At 55.4% G+C, this 18539-nt stretch overlaps 1 protein-coding gene and 1 non-coding gene across 15 annotated transcripts in view; one reads left to right on the top strand and one right to left on the bottom strand.

The window, feature by feature from the left end:
* The window catches only part of LOC100403068 (PI-PLC X domain-containing protein 1), a 26455-nt gene extending 7916 nt beyond the window's left edge, over nt 1-18539 (bottom strand). For 3 of the 14 annotated variants that reach the window (XR_013531541.1, XM_078362870.1, XM_078362871.1), the window contains exons 1-6: nt 18501-18539; nt 14492-14730; nt 10390-10540; nt 6818-6954; nt 2901-3029; nt 260-415 (exon numbers count right to left, since the gene is read on the bottom strand). Coding sequence is in view for 12 of the 14 variants with exons in the window: in XM_078362870.1 (XP_078218996.1) it covers nt 260-415; nt 2901-3029; nt 6818-6954; nt 10390-10516 (549 nt within the window). In the remaining 2 variants the exon portion in view is untranslated. Of the gene's footprint in view, nt 1-259; nt 416-2900; nt 3030-6817; nt 6955-10389; nt 10541-14491; nt 14731-17488; nt 17596-18061 lie in introns of all 14 variants that reach the window. The other 11 variants (XM_078362873.1, XM_078362877.1, XM_078362872.1 and 8 more) reach the window with 7 other exon arrangements.
* Nucleotides 13338-13399, top strand: LOC118151244 (U7 small nuclear RNA). The gene has a single exon (XR_004739381.1). It is a non-coding gene; the product is annotated as a U7 small nuclear RNA (small nuclear RNA).

Here is an 18539-nt window from a genome sequence, read left to right as displayed (position 1 = left end):
GTTTCACTGTATTGAGCAGGCTGGTCTCGATCTCCTGACCTTGCGATCCGCCCGCGCCGGCCTCCCGAAGTGCTGGGATCACAGATGTCAGCCCCCGCGTCCGGGGGGAGCTGCTGTCGTTCAAAACTCCACCTGCCGCAGGGATCACGGCTGCGGCCACACCCCGGGGGGGGGAACCAGGTAACCAAATGCAGGGTGACGGTGACGATCCCCCAGCCCAGGGACAGGCCCGTGGCCGTCGTCCTCCCTCGTCGCTCACCCCGCGGGGACACAGCATCTCCCCGAAGATGGTGTTGATGCAGGAGATGAGGTACTCGTGCAGGTCCTCGCTCAGCCCCTCGAAGTTTCTGCAGGCCAGGATGACCACCTCGCGAGGATGTCGCTCGAGCCACTCTGAGATCTCCGTGAGCGTGTCCTGGGAGGGGTGGGTGGGGGGGGGTGGGGGTCAGAGTCCTGCATGAGTCCCAGGGCTCGGGGAAGGCCGGGCTCGATGGGTCACGCCAGTCATTCCAACGCTTTAGGAAGGCGAGGCGGGCGGATCACCTGAGGTCGGGAGTTCAAGACCAGCCTGGCCGACGTGGCGATACCCCGTCTCTACTAAAAATACAAAAATTAGCCTTGCGTGCTGGGGGGCACCTGTCATCCCAGCTACTCAGGAGGCTGAGGCAGGAGAATCGCTTGAACCCGGGAGACGGAGGCTGCAGTGAGGCAAGATGGCACCACTGCACTCCAGCCTTGGCAAAAGACAAGGACTGTCTCAAAAAAAAAAATACAGGATGGATACCAAGCTCGGGGCGGGGAGGCAAAGAGGCGGGCAGGGCAGGAAGGGGCCAGAGTAGGGGGCAGAGCAAGCGGAAAAAGGGGGAGCTGGTCTGGGTGCCGGGGGTCACACGATGCCAGCACCATCGGAGGCCGAGGTGGGAGGACTGCGTGAGCCCAGGAGTTCAAGACCCGCCTGGGCAACACAGCAAGACCCCATGTCTACAAAAACCTTAAGAACGAGCCCAGTGTGGCAGTGCGTGCCTGCGGTCCCAGCTCCTCAGGAGGCTGCGGCTGCCGTGACGTACGATGACACCCCCCTTATGCCAGCCTGGGTGACAGAGCAAGGCCCCGTCTCAAAAAAAAAAAGCAAGCGTGTGGATGTCTGTACATGCGTGCACGTATGTGTGTGTGCGTGAATATGTGTGTGTCTGTGTGGGTGTCTTTGCCTGTTTTGTTTTATTTTTTTGAGATGGAGTCTCACTGTGTCGCCCAGGCTGGAGTGCAATGGAGCGATCGTGGTCACCGCACCCTCCCCCACCTGAGTTCAGGCAATTCTCCTGCCTCGGTCTCCCCAGTAGCTCGGATTACAGGCACGCGCCACCGTGTCCAGGTAATTTTTTGTATTTTTAGTAGACACGGGGTTTCACCGTGTTGACCGGGATGGTCTCGATCTCTCGACCTCGTGATCCACCCGCCTCGGTCCCACAAAATGCTGGGATCACAGGCGTGAGCCGCAGCTCCTGGTCTGTCTGCCCGATCCTGTGTGCACACGTGTGCCTGTCTCCACGCGTGAGCCTCTGCACACACACCTGTTTATGTGCACGTGTGTGTGTGTGTGTGTGTGTGTGTGTAGGCGTGTCTGTGTTTCTCCACACGTGTCCATTTGTCTGTGGACACCTCAACCAGAAGCCACTTCACATGCAGACTTCTGACCTCTGAGGAGTCCAGGGAATGAGTCAGATACAGCAGGTGCAGAGCGAGCGAGGGGCGTGGGGTGGGCACAACGCCTTTGCACCCCGAGGCCTGTGGGTGCCTGACGTGCTGTCACAGGGAGCCACGGGCAGCCCTTGGGACGGTGACTTGTCATGTTCAGACTTTAGAAGCCCCTCTGGCAGCCAGGAACAGAATACACTGAACAAACCCTGGACGGGCCTCAGGGACATAAGTGACTCCGTTCTGCAAAAGACCAAGAGGGCCGGGCACGGAGGCTCACGCCTGTCATCCCGGCACTTTGGGAGGCCGAGGCGGGCGGATCCCCTGAGGTCGGGAGTTCGAGACCAGCCGGGCCAAGCTGGTGAAACCCCGTCTCTGTTAAAAATACAAAAATTAGCCGGGCGTGATGGCTCAAGCCTGGAATCCCAGCACTTTGGGAGGCCGAGGCGGGTGGATCACGACGTCAAGGGATCGAGACCATCCCGGTCAACATGGTTAAAACCCGTCTGTATTAAAAATACAAAAATTAGCTGGGCACGGTGGCGCGTGCCTGTAATCCCAGGTACTGGGGAGACTGAGGCAGGAGAATTGCCTGTACCCGGGAGGCGGAAGTTGCGGTGAGCCGAGATGGCGCCATTGCACCCCAGCCTGGGTGACAAGAGCGAAACTGCGTCTCAAAAAAAATAGAAAGAAAAGAAAAAGGAAAAAAGAAATGAAGAAATTCACGTCGGTCAACAACTCTCCATACGCCGGGCGCGGTGACTCACGCCTGTCATCCCGGCACTTTGGGAGGCCGAGGCGGATGGATCACCCGAGGTCGGGAGTTCGAGACCAGCCCTGGCAACCTGGTGAAACCCGGTCTCTGCTAAAAATACGAAAATCAGCCGGGTGTGGTGGGAGGTGCCTGAGATCCCAGCTACTCGGGAGGCTGAGGCAGGAGAATCCCTTGAACCCCAGAGGCGGAGGCTGCAGTGACCCGAGATCGCGCCATTGCACTCCGGCCTGGGGGACGGAACGGGACTGTGTCTCCAAAAGAACGGAACATAAGTGCTCCTAACAGATCAGCAGGGGTCACCATCTCCTGGTCTCTTGTCCGCCCTGCAGGTGACATCCTCATGCCACCGAAGGTCGGGAACCTCCCCACGGGAGGCCGGCCGCCTCCTCGGAGCTCCCCGTGCGTCCGTCCCCCCCCAGCCCGGCCGTACCTCCACGAGGGCCGTGGTGTAGACCATATGAACGAAATGCAGGTTCTTCTCCGAGCCGTCCAGCATGTGGGCAATCCGCAGGTCTAGGTACCGCACGCCGGCGTCCAGCTGCTCCGTGACGTCCAGCACCTGTGGGCACCAGGCTGCTTTTTTCTTTTTTCTTTTCTTTTTTTTTTTTTTTTTGAGACAGAGTTTCGCTCTTGTCACCCGGGCTGGAGTGCAATGGCGCCATCTCGGCTCATTGCAACCTCCGCCCTCCGGGTTCAAGCATTTCCGCCTCAGCCTCCCGAGTAGCCGGGATCACGGGCACCCGCCACCACGCCTGGCTGAGTTTTGTATTTTTAACAGCGACGGGGTTTCGCCGTGTCGGTCGGGGCCGGTCTCGAACTCCTGAGCTCAGGTGATCCACCCGCCTCGGCCTCCCAAAGTGCTGGGGTCACAGGTGTCACCCACCACGCCCGGCCTGGTAAATTTATTTTATTTTATTTTTTTATTTTTAGTCGAGGTGACTTTCACCATATTGAAGAGGCTGGTCTCGAACTCCTGACCTCAGGCGATCCGCCCTCCTCGGCCTCCCACATTGCTGGGATTGCAGACATGAACCTCCATGCCCGGCCAGGAATGGCAAAATGATTAACATAAAAAGGTGAAAGAGGGGCCTGGGTGCGACGGCCCAGGCCTGTGATCCCAGCACTTTGGGAGGCCGAGGTGGGTGGATCAGGAGGTCAGGAGTTCAAGACCGGCCTGGCCAACGTGGTGAAACCCCGTCTCTACTAAAATACAAAAAAATAACCACGTGCGGTGGTGGGTGCCTGTAATTCTAGATATTCGGGAGGCTGAGGCAGGAGAATCGCTTGAACCCCAGAGGCTGAGGTCGCAGTGACCCCAGATCGAGCCACTGCACTCCAGCCTGGGCCGCAGAGCGAGACTCCATCTCAAAAAACAACATAACATAATACAACGTACAAACATGGTGACCAACTCTTCTTTGGGGAGGGGGCTCGGGGTGAGCGGAGCTTCTGTGTTTAATCCTCTGTCCCTGGAAATGTGCGGTCACCCTCTGCCTCCTGAGGTCTTGGGGACCCACTCAGTCCCTCCCTGGGACAGGGACCATCTCAGCATCACTCAGTCCCTACATGGGACGGGGACCATCTCAGCATCACTCAGTCCCTCCCTGGGACAGGGACCATCTCAGCATCACTCAGTCCCTACATGGGACGGGGACCATCTCAGCATCACTCAGTCCCTCCCTGGGACAGGGACCATCTCAGCATCACTCAGTCCCTCCCTGGGACGGGGACCGTCTCAGCATCACTCAGTCCCTCCCTGGGACGGGGACTATCTCAGCATCACTCAGTCCCTCCCTGGGACGGGGACCATCTCAGCATCACTCAGTCCCTCCCTGGGACAGGGACCATCTCAGCATCACTCAGTCCCTACATGGGACAGGGACTATCTCAGCATCACTCAGTCCCTACCTGGGACGGGGACCGTCTCAGCATCACTCAGTCCCTACCCGGGACAGGGACCATCTCAGCATCACTCAGTCCCTCCCTGGGACGGGGACCGTCTGAGCATCACTCAGTCCCTCCCTCGGACAGGGACCGTCTCAGCATCACTCAGTCCCGGGACGGGGACCATCTCAGCATCACTCAGTCCCTACCCGGGACAGGGACCATCTCAGCATCACTCAGTCCCTACCCGGGACGGGGACCATCTGGGCATCACTCAGTCCCTACCCGGGACAGGGACCATCTCAGCATCACTCAGTCCCTACCTGGGACGGGGACCATCTCAGCATCACTCAGTCCCTCCCTGGGACAGGGACCATCTCAGCATCACTCAGTCCCTACCTGGGACGGGGACCATCTCAGCATCACTCAGTCCCTACCCGGGACTGGGACCATCTCAGCATCACTCAGTCCCTACATGGGACAGGGACCATCTGGGCATCACTCAGTCCCTACCCGGGACAGGGACCATCTCGGCATCACTCAGTCCCTACCTGGGACAGGGACCATCTCAGCATCACTCAGTCCCTACATGGGACGGGGACCATCTCAGCATCACTCAGTCCCTACCCGGGACGGGGACCATCTCAGCATCACTGAGTCCCTACATGGGACAGGGACCATCTCAGCATCACTCAGTCCCTACCCGGGACAGGGACCATCTCAGCATCACTCAGTCCCTACCCGGGACAGGGACCATCTCAGCATCACTCAGTCCCTACCCGGGACAGGGACCATCTCAGCATCACTCAGTCCCTACCCGGGACGGGGACCATCTCAGCATCACTCAGTCCCTACCCGGGACAGGGACCATCTCAGCATCACTCAGTCCCTACCCGGGACGGGGACCATCTCAGCATCACTCAGTCCCTACCTGGGACGGGGACCATCTGGGCATCACTCAGTCCCTACCCGGGACAGGGACCATCTCAGCATCACTCAGTCCCTCCCTGGGACGGGGACCATCTCAGCATCACTCAGTCCCTCCCTGGGACAGGGACCATCTCAGCATCACTCAGTCCCTACCCGGGACTGGGACCATCTCAGCATCACTCAGTCCCTACATGGGACAGGGACCATCTGGGCATCACTCAGTCCCTACCCGGGACAAGGACCATCTCGGCATCACTCAGTCCCTACATGGGACAGGGACCATCTCAGCATCACTCAGTCCCTACCCGGGACTGGGACCATCTCAGCATCACTCAGTCCCTACCCGGGACAGGGACCATCTCAGCATCACTCAGTCCCTACCCGGGACAGGGACCATCTCGGCATCACTCAGTCCCTACCTGGGACAGGGACCATCTCAGCATCACTCAGTCCCTACATGGGACGGGGGACGGGGACCATCTCAGCATCACTCAGTCCCTACCCGGGACAGGGACCATCTCGGCATCACTCAGTCCCTACCCGGGACAGGGACCATCTCGGCATCACTCAGTCCCTACCCGGGACAGGGAGCATCTGGGCATCACTCAGTCCCTACCCGGGACAGGGACCATCTCGGCATCACTCAGTCCCTACCTGGGACAGGGAGCATCTGGGCATCACTCAGTCCCTACCCGGGACAGGGACCATCTCGGCATCACTCAGTCCCTACCCGGGACAGGGACCATCTCAGCATCACTCAGTCCCTACCCGGGACGGGGACCATCTGGGCATCACTCAGTCCCTACCCGGGACGGGGACCATCTCAGCATCACTCAGTCCCTACCCGGGACGGGGACCATCTCAGCATCACTCAGTCCCTACCCGGGACAGGGACCATCTCAGCATCACTCAGTCCCTACCTGGGACAGGGACCATCTCAGCATCACTCAGTCCCTACCCGGGACAGGGAGCATCTGGGCATCACTCAGTCCCTACCCGGGACAGGGACCATCTCGGCATCACTCAGTCCCTACATGGGACAGGGACCATCTGGGCATCACTCAGTCCCTACCCGGGACAGGGACCATCTCGGCATCACTCAGTCCCTACCTGGGACAGGGACCATCTCGGCATCACTCAGTCCCTACCTGGGACGGGGACCATCTCAGCATCACTCAGTCCCTACCTGGGACGGGGACCATCTCAGCATCACTCAGTCCCTACATGGGACAGGGACCATCTCAGCATCACTGAGTCCCTACATGGGACAGGGACCATCTCAGCATCACTCAGTCCCTACCTGGGACGGGGACCATCTGAGCATCACTCAGTCCCTACCTGGGACGGGGACCATCTGAGCATCACTCAGTCCCTACCTGGGACAGGGACCATCTCAGCATCACTCAGTCCCTACATGGGACAGGGACCATCTCAGCATCACTCAGTCCCTACCTGGGACGGGGACCATCTCGGCATCACTCAGTCCCTACCCGGGACGGGGACCATTTCGGCATCACGGGGCGCAGAGCCTACCTGGGTGACGGACCATTTCAGCACCACGGGGCGCGTGATGCAGGGGATCCACCTGTTGAGCATCTGCAGCAGCCGGGACTCCCCCTGGGAAATGGGTGACTTCTTGTTGAGGCAGTAGGTCATGGTGTCGTGGCTCCCTGCGGGCAGAGCACACGCGGGCACGTCACCCGTCAGCCCGGTCCCCGCCACCCATCGGGAGTCACTCAGCGTCGTGTTTACGGCGCTGGCACGGGCATGGCGGGGCTGGGTTTACGCTGTCCCCACAAAGTCACGTCCACTGGAACCTGAGGACAAATCCTGTGTGGGAACAGGGTCTCCTCGGATGTCGTTAAGTTGAAGTGAGGTCATCTTTGAGTAGGGAAGGTCCCAAATCCAGTCACAGGTGTCCGTGTGAGGGACAGACAGGCCGGGCGAGGTGGCTCACACCTGCAATCATCCACGTTGCGGCCTCTATCAGAGCCTAGTTCCTTTTTCATGACTGAGTAATATTCCACAGCACGAGGGGACGACACTCTGTTTATCTCCACTCACACTCTCCACCCTCTAGGAGGCCGAGGCGAGCGGATCACGAGGTCGAGACACTGAGACCATCCTGACCAATATGTATATTTAAATGTTTAAATGTATATTTAAATAAATATATTTAAATATATGAATATATTATATATTTAAATATATAATATATATTTAAATAAACATATATTTAAAAATATAACATATTTAAATATGTTATATATTTAAATTAATATATTTTAATAACTTTTTAAAATATTTTTAAAATATATTTTAACAATATATATTTAAATATATATATTTTTATATATATTTTATATATTTTGTTAAAAATACACATATATATTATATATTTTATTAGAATATATTTTTATATACTTATAAATATATTTATATATTTTATATATTTATATATATTTATATACATATATATTTTATTATACATATATAATATATATATTATAAATACATATTATATATATTTACATACATATATATTATATATATTTATATACATATTATATATGTATACTTATATAAATATATACGTAATATATATTTATATAAAATATATATTATATATATTTTAAATACATATATAACTACGTATGGGTATATACATATAATGTATAAATATACGTATATAAATATATGTGAATAGATACATATAATACGTAGCTATATGTGAATAAATATATATGCATAAACATACATACATATAAATCTATATACATCTATTCGGAGACATAGGATCTCACTGTGTTGCCCAGGCTGGTCTCAAACTCCGGGGCTCAAGTGATGCCCCCGCCTCGGCCTCCCAAAGTCCTGGGATTACAGGTGTGAGCCACCGCGCCTGGCCTGAATGTATTTTTAATTTCCGACCCTTGATGCCTGTGGTTGAAGCCCCAGCTTAAACACTGCACGGATGGACCACACCTTCGGCGGTAGCCAAAACGTGGAAATAGTCCAGGTGTCTGTTGATGGATAAGTAGATCAACAGAGTGTCGTCCCCTCGTGCTGTGGAATATTACTCAGCTATGAAAAAGGAATGAGGCTCGGACATAGGCCGCAACGTGGATGAAACTTGAGGACGTTAAGAAGCCAGACATGAAAGACCACATATCCTAAAATGACGTTAACATTAAATGTGGAGAACGGAGAAATCCACTGACACAATGTGGATTCGTGGTTGACTGGGACTGCGGTGGCAGTGCGTGAATAAGGAATTACTATTCTTATCGTTTTGAGGCCGAGTTCTGCTCTTGCTGACCACGCTGGAGTGCAGTGGGGCCATCTCGGCTCATCACAACCTCTGCCTCCCAGGTTCGAGCGATTCTTCTGCCTCAGTCTCCCCAGTAGCTGGGATTACAGGCATAGGCCACCGTGCCCAGCTAATTTTGTATTTTTAGTACAGACGGGGTTTCTCCATGTTGATCAGGCTGGTCTTGAACTCCTGACCTCAGCTGATCCGCTGCCTCGGCCTCCCAAAGCGCTGGGATTACAGGCTGGGATCCACCATGCCTGGCCTCCGGGATGCCTTTACTAGGAGCGTGAGAACAGACCCACGCAGTACGCACATGTGTGGGCATGTCTGCATACGGGCATGTGTGCATATGCCTATGCATGTGTGTATATATGTGTGCGGGTGTGTGCCTATGTGCACGTGTGCATGTGTGTGTGTGCATGCTATGTATACACTTGTGCACGTGTACCTATGTGTGCATGCCTGTGTGTATCCGTGTGTGCATGTACCTATGCATGCGTGTATATACGTGAGTACATGCCTGCACGCATGTGTACGCTTATGTGCATATCCATGCCTATCTGCAAATGTGTATACCTGTGTGCATGTATATATAAACACGTGTATACATGTGTGCTCAGATGCATGCATTCTACGAACATGTGCCTGTGTTTGTGTGCATGTACCTATGTGCACATGTGCACGTGTGTACCTGTGTGCATGCATATATACATGTGTATACATGTGTGCACGCTTCGTGCCTATGTGCACGTGTGTATATAAACATGTGTATACATGTGTGCTCATATGCATGCATTCTATGGACATGTGCCTGTGTTTGCGTGTGCATGTACCTATGTGCACATGTGCGCTTATGTGTGCATACGCACATGAGTACATGTGTGTATGTATGTGCATGCATGTGTGGATACTCATGCATCTGTGCATGTGTATATAAACACGTGTATACATGTGTGCTAACATGCATGCATTCTACAAACGTGCGTGTTTGTGTGTGCATGTACCTATGTGCACGTGTGTATGTGTGCATGCATATATACATGTGTATACATGTGTCGACGTGTGTGCATGCTTTGTGCCTGTGTGCATGTGTCTATACGTATGTGCATTGTGTACCTATGTGTGCGTGCACATGTGTGTGCTTATGTGTGTGCACATGCACATGAGTACATGTGTATATGTATGTGCATGCATGTGTCGATACTCATGCCTGTGTGCATGTGTATATAAAGACGTGTATACATGTGTGCTCATATGCATGCATTCTACGGACATGTGCCTGTGTTGCGTGTGCATGTACCTATGTGCATGCATATATACATGTTTATACATGTGTGCACGCTTCATGCCTATGTGCATGTGTGTATACGTGTGCATTGTGTACCTATGTGCGCATACACGTGTGTGCTTACGTGTGTGCATATGCACGAGTATATGTGTGTATGTATATGCTTGCATGCATGTGTGGATACTCATGGCTGTGTGCATGTGTGTATAAGTGTATACATATGTGCCCATCTACATGTACCTATGTGCATGTCTATACGTGTACCTATGTGTATGTGTGCATACCTCTGTGTGCGTGTATACATGTGAGTACATTATGCATGTGTGTGCATGGTGGTGTGTTGTGTGCATACCCATGCCTATGTATACGCACACACGTGTGCACTGTGCATGTGTGTGTCCACATCGGCATGCTTTGTGGGATGTCCCTACACCCAGGATTGCTCCTACAGCCGGCACCTCCACTGGGGAACACAGGGGCACCGGCCCCCACCCCTCGCGCCCTCACCTGGGATGGAGAGGTGGTGGAGGGGCACGTCCCAGAGCCGGGGACACAGCGCCGACATCCAGTCCTCGTTCGTGTTTGTGCAGCCCACTCCCGAGACGGCCCTGGAAGCGCTCGCCGGCCCATCCATCACAGGCGAACCCTGGGAACCAACCTGAGGAAGAGGGAGAGCAAAAAAGGTTTTCCACGGGTAAATCTGTGCTCCTGGCAGGCACTGTGGCTGACGTGTGTCATCCAGCACTTAGGGAGGCCGCGGCGGGCGGATCACGAGGTCAGGAGTTCAACACCAGCCTGGCCAACATGTCGAAATGCCACGTCTACTAAAAATACAAAAATTAGCCAACTTCCTGCACGTCCCACTCGCCATCGTGCCACGAGACTACAAAGAACAAAGGAAAACACACACCTTTATCCCTGACCCGTGTGGGGTCGTCCTTCCTGCCGTGTCTGAGCCCCGTGGGCCGGAGCCAGACTCACCATCTAAACTAAAACCCGACTTGCTGAAAACTTAAAACTTTTCTAAACAGGTGAAAGCCACGGAGAGCTGGGACCCACCTGTGAGCACGTCCAGCTCTGATATCTCGGTGAAAGGACAAGGACACAGAATGTAGTATGTGCCTGTGAGCTCGGTTTGTCTAACAGCTATGTAGGATTACTATGGAATACTATGCAACCATGAAAAAGGATGAGCTCGGCGTGTCTAACAGCCACGTAGGATTACTATGGAATACTATGCAGCCATGAACAAGGATGAGCTCGGCGTGTCTAACAGCCACGTGGGATTACTATGGAATACTATGCAGCCATGAAAAAGGATGAGCTCGGCGTGTCTAACAGCCACGTAGGATTACTATGGAATACTATGCAGCCATGAAAAAGGATGAGCACGGTGTCTCTAACACCTATGTAGGATTACTATGGAATACTACGCAGCCATGAACAAGGATGAGCTCGGCGTGTCTAACGGCCACGTAGGATTACTATGGAATACTATGCAGCCATGAAAAAGGATGAGCTCAGCGTGTCTAACAGCCACGTAGGATTACTATGGAATACTATGCAGCCATGAAAAAGGATGAGCTCGGCGTGTCTAACAGCCATGTAGGATTACTATGGAATACTATGCAGCCATGAAAAAGGATGAGCATGGTGTGTCTATGTCGTCTTTCTTTCCCATGCGTGTGGAACCGCAAGGGGGAGGGACAGAGAGAGACAGAGAGACAGAGACAGAGAGAGGACAGAGAGAGAGACAGAGAGACAGAGACAGAGAGGGACAGAGAGAGAGACAGAGACAGAGACAGAAAGTGACACAGAGAGAGAGAGACAGAGAGAGAGACAGACAGACACAGAGACAGAGAGAGGACAGAGAGACAGAGACAGAGAGAGACAAAGACAGAGAGAGAGAGAGGACAGAGACAGAGAGACAGAGACACAGAGAGAGAGAGGACAGAGAGACAGAGAGAGGACAGAGAGACACAGAGACAGAGACACAGAGACAGAGAGACAGAGACAGAGAAACAGAGACAGAGACAGAGAGCGACAGACACAGAGAGAGAGAAACAGAGAGCGATCCAGAGCCCCCTGGGGCAACCCCCACTCCAACGAGGAGTTCCCAAAGCCTCTTTCCTGGGGTGACTGCAGCATGTCTCTCCTGCCTTGTGGGGAGCCCCCACCCTGACATCATACGTCAAACCCTCCAGCCTAGGACTGTGAAAAGGTCCCCACAGGTGATTCCGTGGGTTCTCCCAGCTGTGGGGTTTCCCAGGTGTGGAATCTACGTGGCACGGGGGCCTCAGTCCTGGGTGCGGCAGAGCCACGTAACGCACTGCCTGGGGGGTGGGGGGCCCAGGTCCTGCACCTCCAAGCCTGGCCCCCACAGGGGCTCCGCCTCCATCTGTTGGGGTATCGGGTCCTGGTGCGGGAAATCTCTCTGAAGAAGGTTCCCAGGCTGATAAAACAAGGAAATCCAGGCCGGGCTCGGTGGCTCACGCCCGTCATCCCAGCACCTCGGGAGGCCGAGGCGGGTGGACCACGAGGTCAAGAGATCGAGACCACCCTGGGCAACATGGTGGAACCCCGTCTCTACTAAAACACAAAAGACTTAGCCGGGCGTGGTGGCGGGTGCCTGTAGTCCCAGCTACTCGGGAGGCCGAGGTGGGTGAATCGCTTGAACCCGGGAGGCGGAGGTCGCGCCCCTGCACTCCAGCCTGGCGCCTGGTGATGGAGTGAGACTCTTGTCTCCAAAAAAAAAAAAAAAAACACACACGTGTTGCCCAGGCTGGAGTGCAGTGGCGCCATCTTCAGTTCAAGCATCCTCCTGCCTCAGTCTCCCCAGTAGCTGCGATTGCAGGCGCCCCCCACACATCAGGCTATTTGTATTTTTAGTAGAAATGAGGTTTTGCACCACGTTGGCCAGGCTGGTCTTGAACTCGCGACCTCAGGCGATCCGCCCGCCTCGGCGTCCCAAAGGGCAGGGATGACAGGCGTGAGGCACCGCGCCCGGCCGGGGTTTCCCGTCATTAGAAACCCCCTGTGTCTCTGCAGCCCGGGGGGCTCTTTTCTTGTCCCCTCCTTCTTTCTGGCCTAATAAACTCAGCTCCTGAAAAAGGCTCCACGTGCGTCCGGCCCGTGGGATTTCTCAGCCAACAGCGCCCCCTGGTGGACGCGGGAATCCTCTTCACAACACACATCGCTAGTCCTCCGCCCTTCCCTCCAATCCCCTCTCACAGCAGATTCACGGGGTCAGCAGTTCGAGACCAGCCTGGCCGACGCGGTTAAACCCCGTGTCTGCTAAAATAGGAAAAGGAGCCGGGCGTGATGGCGGGTGCCTGTGATCCCAGCTACTCGGGAGGCTGAGGCAGGAGGATCGCTTGAACCCGGGAGGCCGAGATCGCCCCACCGCACTCCGGCCTGGGGAACAGACTGAGACTCTGTCTCTAAAACAAAATAAAAAGCGTTACGGCTCTTTTGCAATTTCTATAGCAGGCTCTGCGGGGTTCGCCGGAAAGCCCCCCAAAAAAATTGATTTAAAAAATAAAATTAAAATAAAATAAATAAATAAAATAAGGCCGGGCGTGGGAAGGTCCCACGTGTCATCCCAGCACTTTGTGAGGCCGACGTAGGTGGATCACCTGAGGTCGGGAGTTCGAGACCAGCCTGACCAACATGGAGAAACCCGTGTCTATATAAAATGAAATTAAATTAAAATAAATCAGTCTCTGAGCTACTTTTCTGATGGGAGAGCTCTGCTTTCAACAGTCACGAGGAAGATGAGCTTCCGTAGCCACATTTCAGTCTGGATATTGTCCCATCGGCAGGAAAATGGCCATTCTGTTCCTATGTTTTTTTCCTTTCTCTTTTTTTTTTTTTTTTTTAAGACGGAGTTTCGCTCTTGTCACCCAGGCTGGAGTGCGATGGCGCGATCTCGGCTCACCGCAGCCTCCGCCTCCCGGGTTCAGGTGATTCTCCTGCCTCAGTTTCCCGAGTAGTTGGGATCACAGGCACGTGCCACCGTGCTCGGGTAATTTTTTGTATTTTTAGTAGAGACGGGGTTTCACCATGTTGACCGGGATGGTCTCGATCTCTCGACCTCCTGATCCGCCCGCCTCGGCCTTCCAAAGTGCTGGGATGACAGGCCTGAGCCACCACGCCCCGTCGTCTGCAAGATTTTTAAGGACTAAATCTGGTGACATTTTCAGATCCGAGAAAACGTTACAGACGGGCCTGGGGTCTCCTCTTAGACGTGGGACCCGGGAGGATCCAGCTGTGCTGGCTGACGCCTGTCATCCCAGCGCTTTGGGAGGCCGAGGCCTGAGGCCAGGGGTTCAAGACCAGCCTGGCCGACGTGGTGAAACTCCGTGTCTGCTAAAAATACAAAAGGTATCCGGGCGTCGAGGCCCATTCCTGTGATCCCGGCTACCTGGGAGGCTGGGGCAGGAAAATCATCTGAGGCCGGAAGGCGGAGGCTGCAGGGAGCTGAGATCATGTTCCCGCATTCCAGGCTGGGTGACAGAGGGACACTCTGTCTCAAAAAAAAAAAAAAAAAAAAAAAAAAATGGACATCGAGGAAGGGAAGGAACCTCCATGTCCTAGAGAAGAGACTCACCTCAGCAGACTCCGAACGGCAAACCCACCTTGCGCCCCCAACACAGGGGGACGTAGGAATTAGCGGCTCTTAGCCGGGCGCAGCTGCTCACGCCTGTAATCCCAGCACTTTTGGGGGCCGAGGTGGGCGGATCGCCTGAGGTCACGAGTTCGAGACCAGCCTGGCCAACACGGTGAAACCCCCGTTTCTACTAAAAATCCAAAAAATGACTCTGGGTGGCAGAACACGATCCTGTGTCTCTGAAAAAAAAAAAAGAAACAAAGAAAAAAAGAATTGTTATTAGTAGAAAGGAATATCCCCATTAAGATGAGGGCTACAGAGACCAAGGGCTTTTCTGTTTATTTGTTTTGAGATGGGAGTTTTGCTCCCGTTCCCCAGGCTGCAGTTCCGTGGCGTCACCTCGGCTCCCCGCAACCTCCGCCTCCCGGGTTCAAGCGATGCTCCCGCCTCAGCCTCCTGAATAGCTGGGATCACAGGCACCGGACACCACGCCCGGCTAATTTGGGTATTTTTAGTAGAGACGGGGTTTCACCGTGTTGTCCAGGCTGGTCTCGAACTCCCGACCTCAAGTGATCCTCTGGCCTCGGTTTCCCAAAGTGTTCGAATTAAGGGCCTGAGACCCCCCTACACACAGCCAGACCTGCGTTTTCACCCCCTCTCCACCCGAGTCCTTGGGACCCTGGGCCTGTTCCTAGGAGGGGACAGGGACAAGCAGGGGCTGAAAGGGGCCGGGCTGGGATGCCCCAGGCAGGTCACTGCCCAGCTGTGCAGGGGGACGAGAAGCTGCCCTGAGCCCTATGTGGCTGGCTGCGTAGACGGGGCCAGGTCCCTCTTGGGGACCCAGAGCCACTGCCCGGCAGAGGTTCATTCTTTTTTTTTTTTTTAAATATTGTTTTGAGACACAGTGTCCCTCCGTCCCCCAGGCTGAGTGCAATGGCGCGATCTCCGCTCCCTGCAACCTCCGCCTCCCGGATTCAAGCGATTCTCCTGCCTCAGCCTCCCAAGTAGCTGGGATGACACGTACCTGCCACCGTTTCCAGCTCATCCTTTGTATTTTTAGGAGGAGGGTTGGGGTCTCCCCACGTTGGCCAGGCTGGCCTGGAACTCCTCCACCTTGGCCAAAGCACAGTTTCCAGGGTGGACGCAGCGGCTCATGTCTGTAAACCCAGCTGTTTGGGAGTCCGAGGCGGGCGCATCACCTGAGGTCAGGAGTTCGAGACCAGCCTGGCCAACATCGCAAAACCCGTTTCTACTAAAAAAAAAAATACAAAAACTAGCCAGGTGTGGTGGCAGACACCTGTCATCCAGCTACTGAGGAGCCGGAGGCAGGAGGATCCCTTGAACCCGGGAGGCGGAGGCTGCGGTGAGCGGAGATCGCGCCACTGCACGCTCCTATAGTTTCTGGGTCACAAGACTCGATGACATCGGTGTCTCCGAGGAGACGCCACGCCCAGAGCGGCACAGGCTCATCCTCTGTGTCATGAGGGTTCCGTCACCTACGGCCGCAGCCATGACTGTCATAATCCCTCCCCCACGTCTCTGTCCTTCCCCTCCGGCTGGTGACGCCTCCATCACACCCCAGCTCCCCTGACCATGAGGGGCGTCCCCCCTGTCCCCACCCCTGTCCCCATGTCCCCCCAACCCCTCCATCACATTCAAGCTCCCCTGACCATGAGGGCGTCACCCCTGTGCCCACACCTGTCTCCACGTCCCCCTGATTCCTCCATCACACCCCAGCTCCTCTGATCATGAGGGCGTCCCCTCCTATCCCCACACCTGTCCCCATGTCCCCCCGATTTCTCCATCACACGCCAGCTCCTCTAACCAGGATGGCGTCCCCTCCCGTCCCCAAACCTGTCCCCATGTCCCCCCAACCCCTCCATCACACCCCAGCTCCCCTGAGCACTGATGGGCGTCCCCTCCTGTCTCCACACCTGTCCCCATGTCCCCCCAATTCCTCCATCACACCCCAGCTCCCCTGACCATGAGGGGTGTCCCTTCCTGTCCCCACACCTGTCCCCATGTCCCCCCAACCCCTCCATCACACCCCAGATCCCCTGAGCGCTGAGGGGCATCCCCTCCTGTCTCCACACCTGTCCCCATGTCCCCCCAATTCCTCCATCACACCCCAGCTCCCCTGACCATGAGGGGTGTCCCCTCCTGTCCCCACACCTGTCCCCATGTCCCCCCAACCCCTCCATCACACCCCAGATCCCCTGAGCACTGAGGGGCATCCCCTCCTGTCTCCACACCTGTCCCCATGTCCCCCCGATTCCTCCATCACACCCCAGCTCCCCTGACCATGAGGGGCATCCCTTCCTGTGGCCACACCTGTCCCCACGTCCCCACGACCCCTCCATCACACCCCAGATCCCCTGACCATGAGGGGCGTCCCCACCTGTCCCCACACCTGTCCCCATGTCCCCCCAACCCCTTCCTCAAACCCCAGCTCTCCTGAGCAGTGAGGGGCATCCCCTCCTGTCCCCACATCTGTCCTAATGTCCCCCGGATCCCTCCATCACACCCCAGCTCCCCTGACCATGAGGGGCGTCCCTTCCTGTCCCCACACCTGTCCCCACATCCCCCCGATCCCTCCATCACACCACAGCTCCCCTGAGCACTGAGGGGCGTCCCCACCTGTCCCCAAGTCCCCCCGACCGCTCCCCACACGTGACACAATGTGGCAGGCAGCAGCCTGCAGGCGGTCCCCATCCCCGGCCCCCCTGCCCCTCGATCTGCCTGGGGTCTGGAGGCCACCCCACAGAGCACTGACCTTCCCTGGGCAGGTCCTCTCCACCCTGTGGCTTCCACAGTCCAATGACAGACGGGCCCAGAAGCCCGGGGACCCGCCAGGCCAGGTGACAAACCCACACACACCTTCCCCCCCGCTGAGTCCTCAGGAAGGTCACGTCCCAGAGGCATGAGTGGCCGTGACCCACGTCCCAGAGGCGTGAGTGGCCGTGGCACCAACCCAGAACCCACACATGCAGGAAATACCTGCTGGGGAGGCTGAGGCAGGGCAACTGCTTGCACCAGGGAAGTGGAGGTCGCAGTGAGCCGAGGTCACGTCCCTGCACCCCAGCCCAGGTGACAAGACAGAGACTCTATCAAAAAAAAAAGACAGAAAATAAAACAACTTGTCACTGGAAAGTAAAGAATCAATACGAGGGGCCGGGCTCAGAGGCTCAGGCCTGTCATCCCAGCACTTTGGGGCGGCCGAGGCGGGCGGATCAGGAGGTCAGGAGTTCAAGACCAGCCTGAGCAACATGGTGAAACCCCATCTTTAAAAAAAAAAAATTAAAAAATAAATTAAAAAACTGGCCGGGTGCTGTGGCTCACACCTGCAATCCAAGCACTTTGGAGGCCAGGGTGGGCGGATCGCCCGAGGTCGGGAGTTCAAGACCAGCCTGACCAACATGGCGAAACCCCGTCTTTATTTTTAAAAAATAAAAATTAAAAAATAAATAAATTAAATTAAATTAAATGAGGAACAACAACAACAACAAAAATCCAGCTGAGGAACAAAATAAAATCATAATTAAAAAAAGAATAGGACGATCAGACTCTGACCCCTGATCCCCACACTGTCCGTGTCTTAACTCCTTCGGCTCCGCCTGGGTTGGGGTCTCCACGGCCGCGCTGGCCCCCGCACCCCGGGACTGTGTGAGGACGTCCAGCCTGTCGAGCGAGTCACGATCCCAAAGTCTCCCGTCCCCACCGTCCCGGGCACAGGGTCCCTCGGACCCAGCAGAGAACTCCCTCCCAGGAGCCTCCCGGCCCCGCAAGGGTCACAGGCTGCCTGGAGCTGCCAGACGCGCAGCCCACACACCGCGGGCGAGTCTCCCGCAATCGCTCCGGCCAAGGGTCCCGGGAGGAGGAGCAGGACGCGGGGCCTGAGTGACGCAAGCGCGGGTTCCCGATCCCGAGCCCGAGCCCGCCACGGGCGCTGACAACCTCCCCCCGCCGACGACCCCATTCCCGCCGTCCGGAGACCGACGCTGTCACTCACGTTCCACCCGCTGCAGTCTCCGCGCTCCCGGCAGCTTCC

Source organism: Callithrix jacchus, chromosome X, assembly GCF_049354715.1.
Source record: "Callithrix jacchus isolate 240 chromosome X, calJac240_pri, whole genome shotgun sequence".
Taxonomy (NCBI): domain Eukaryota; kingdom Metazoa; phylum Chordata; class Mammalia; order Primates; family Cebidae; genus Callithrix; species Callithrix jacchus.
The sequence above is the reverse complement of the archived record's forward strand: the minus strand, read 5'-3'. Positions and strand labels throughout refer to the sequence as shown.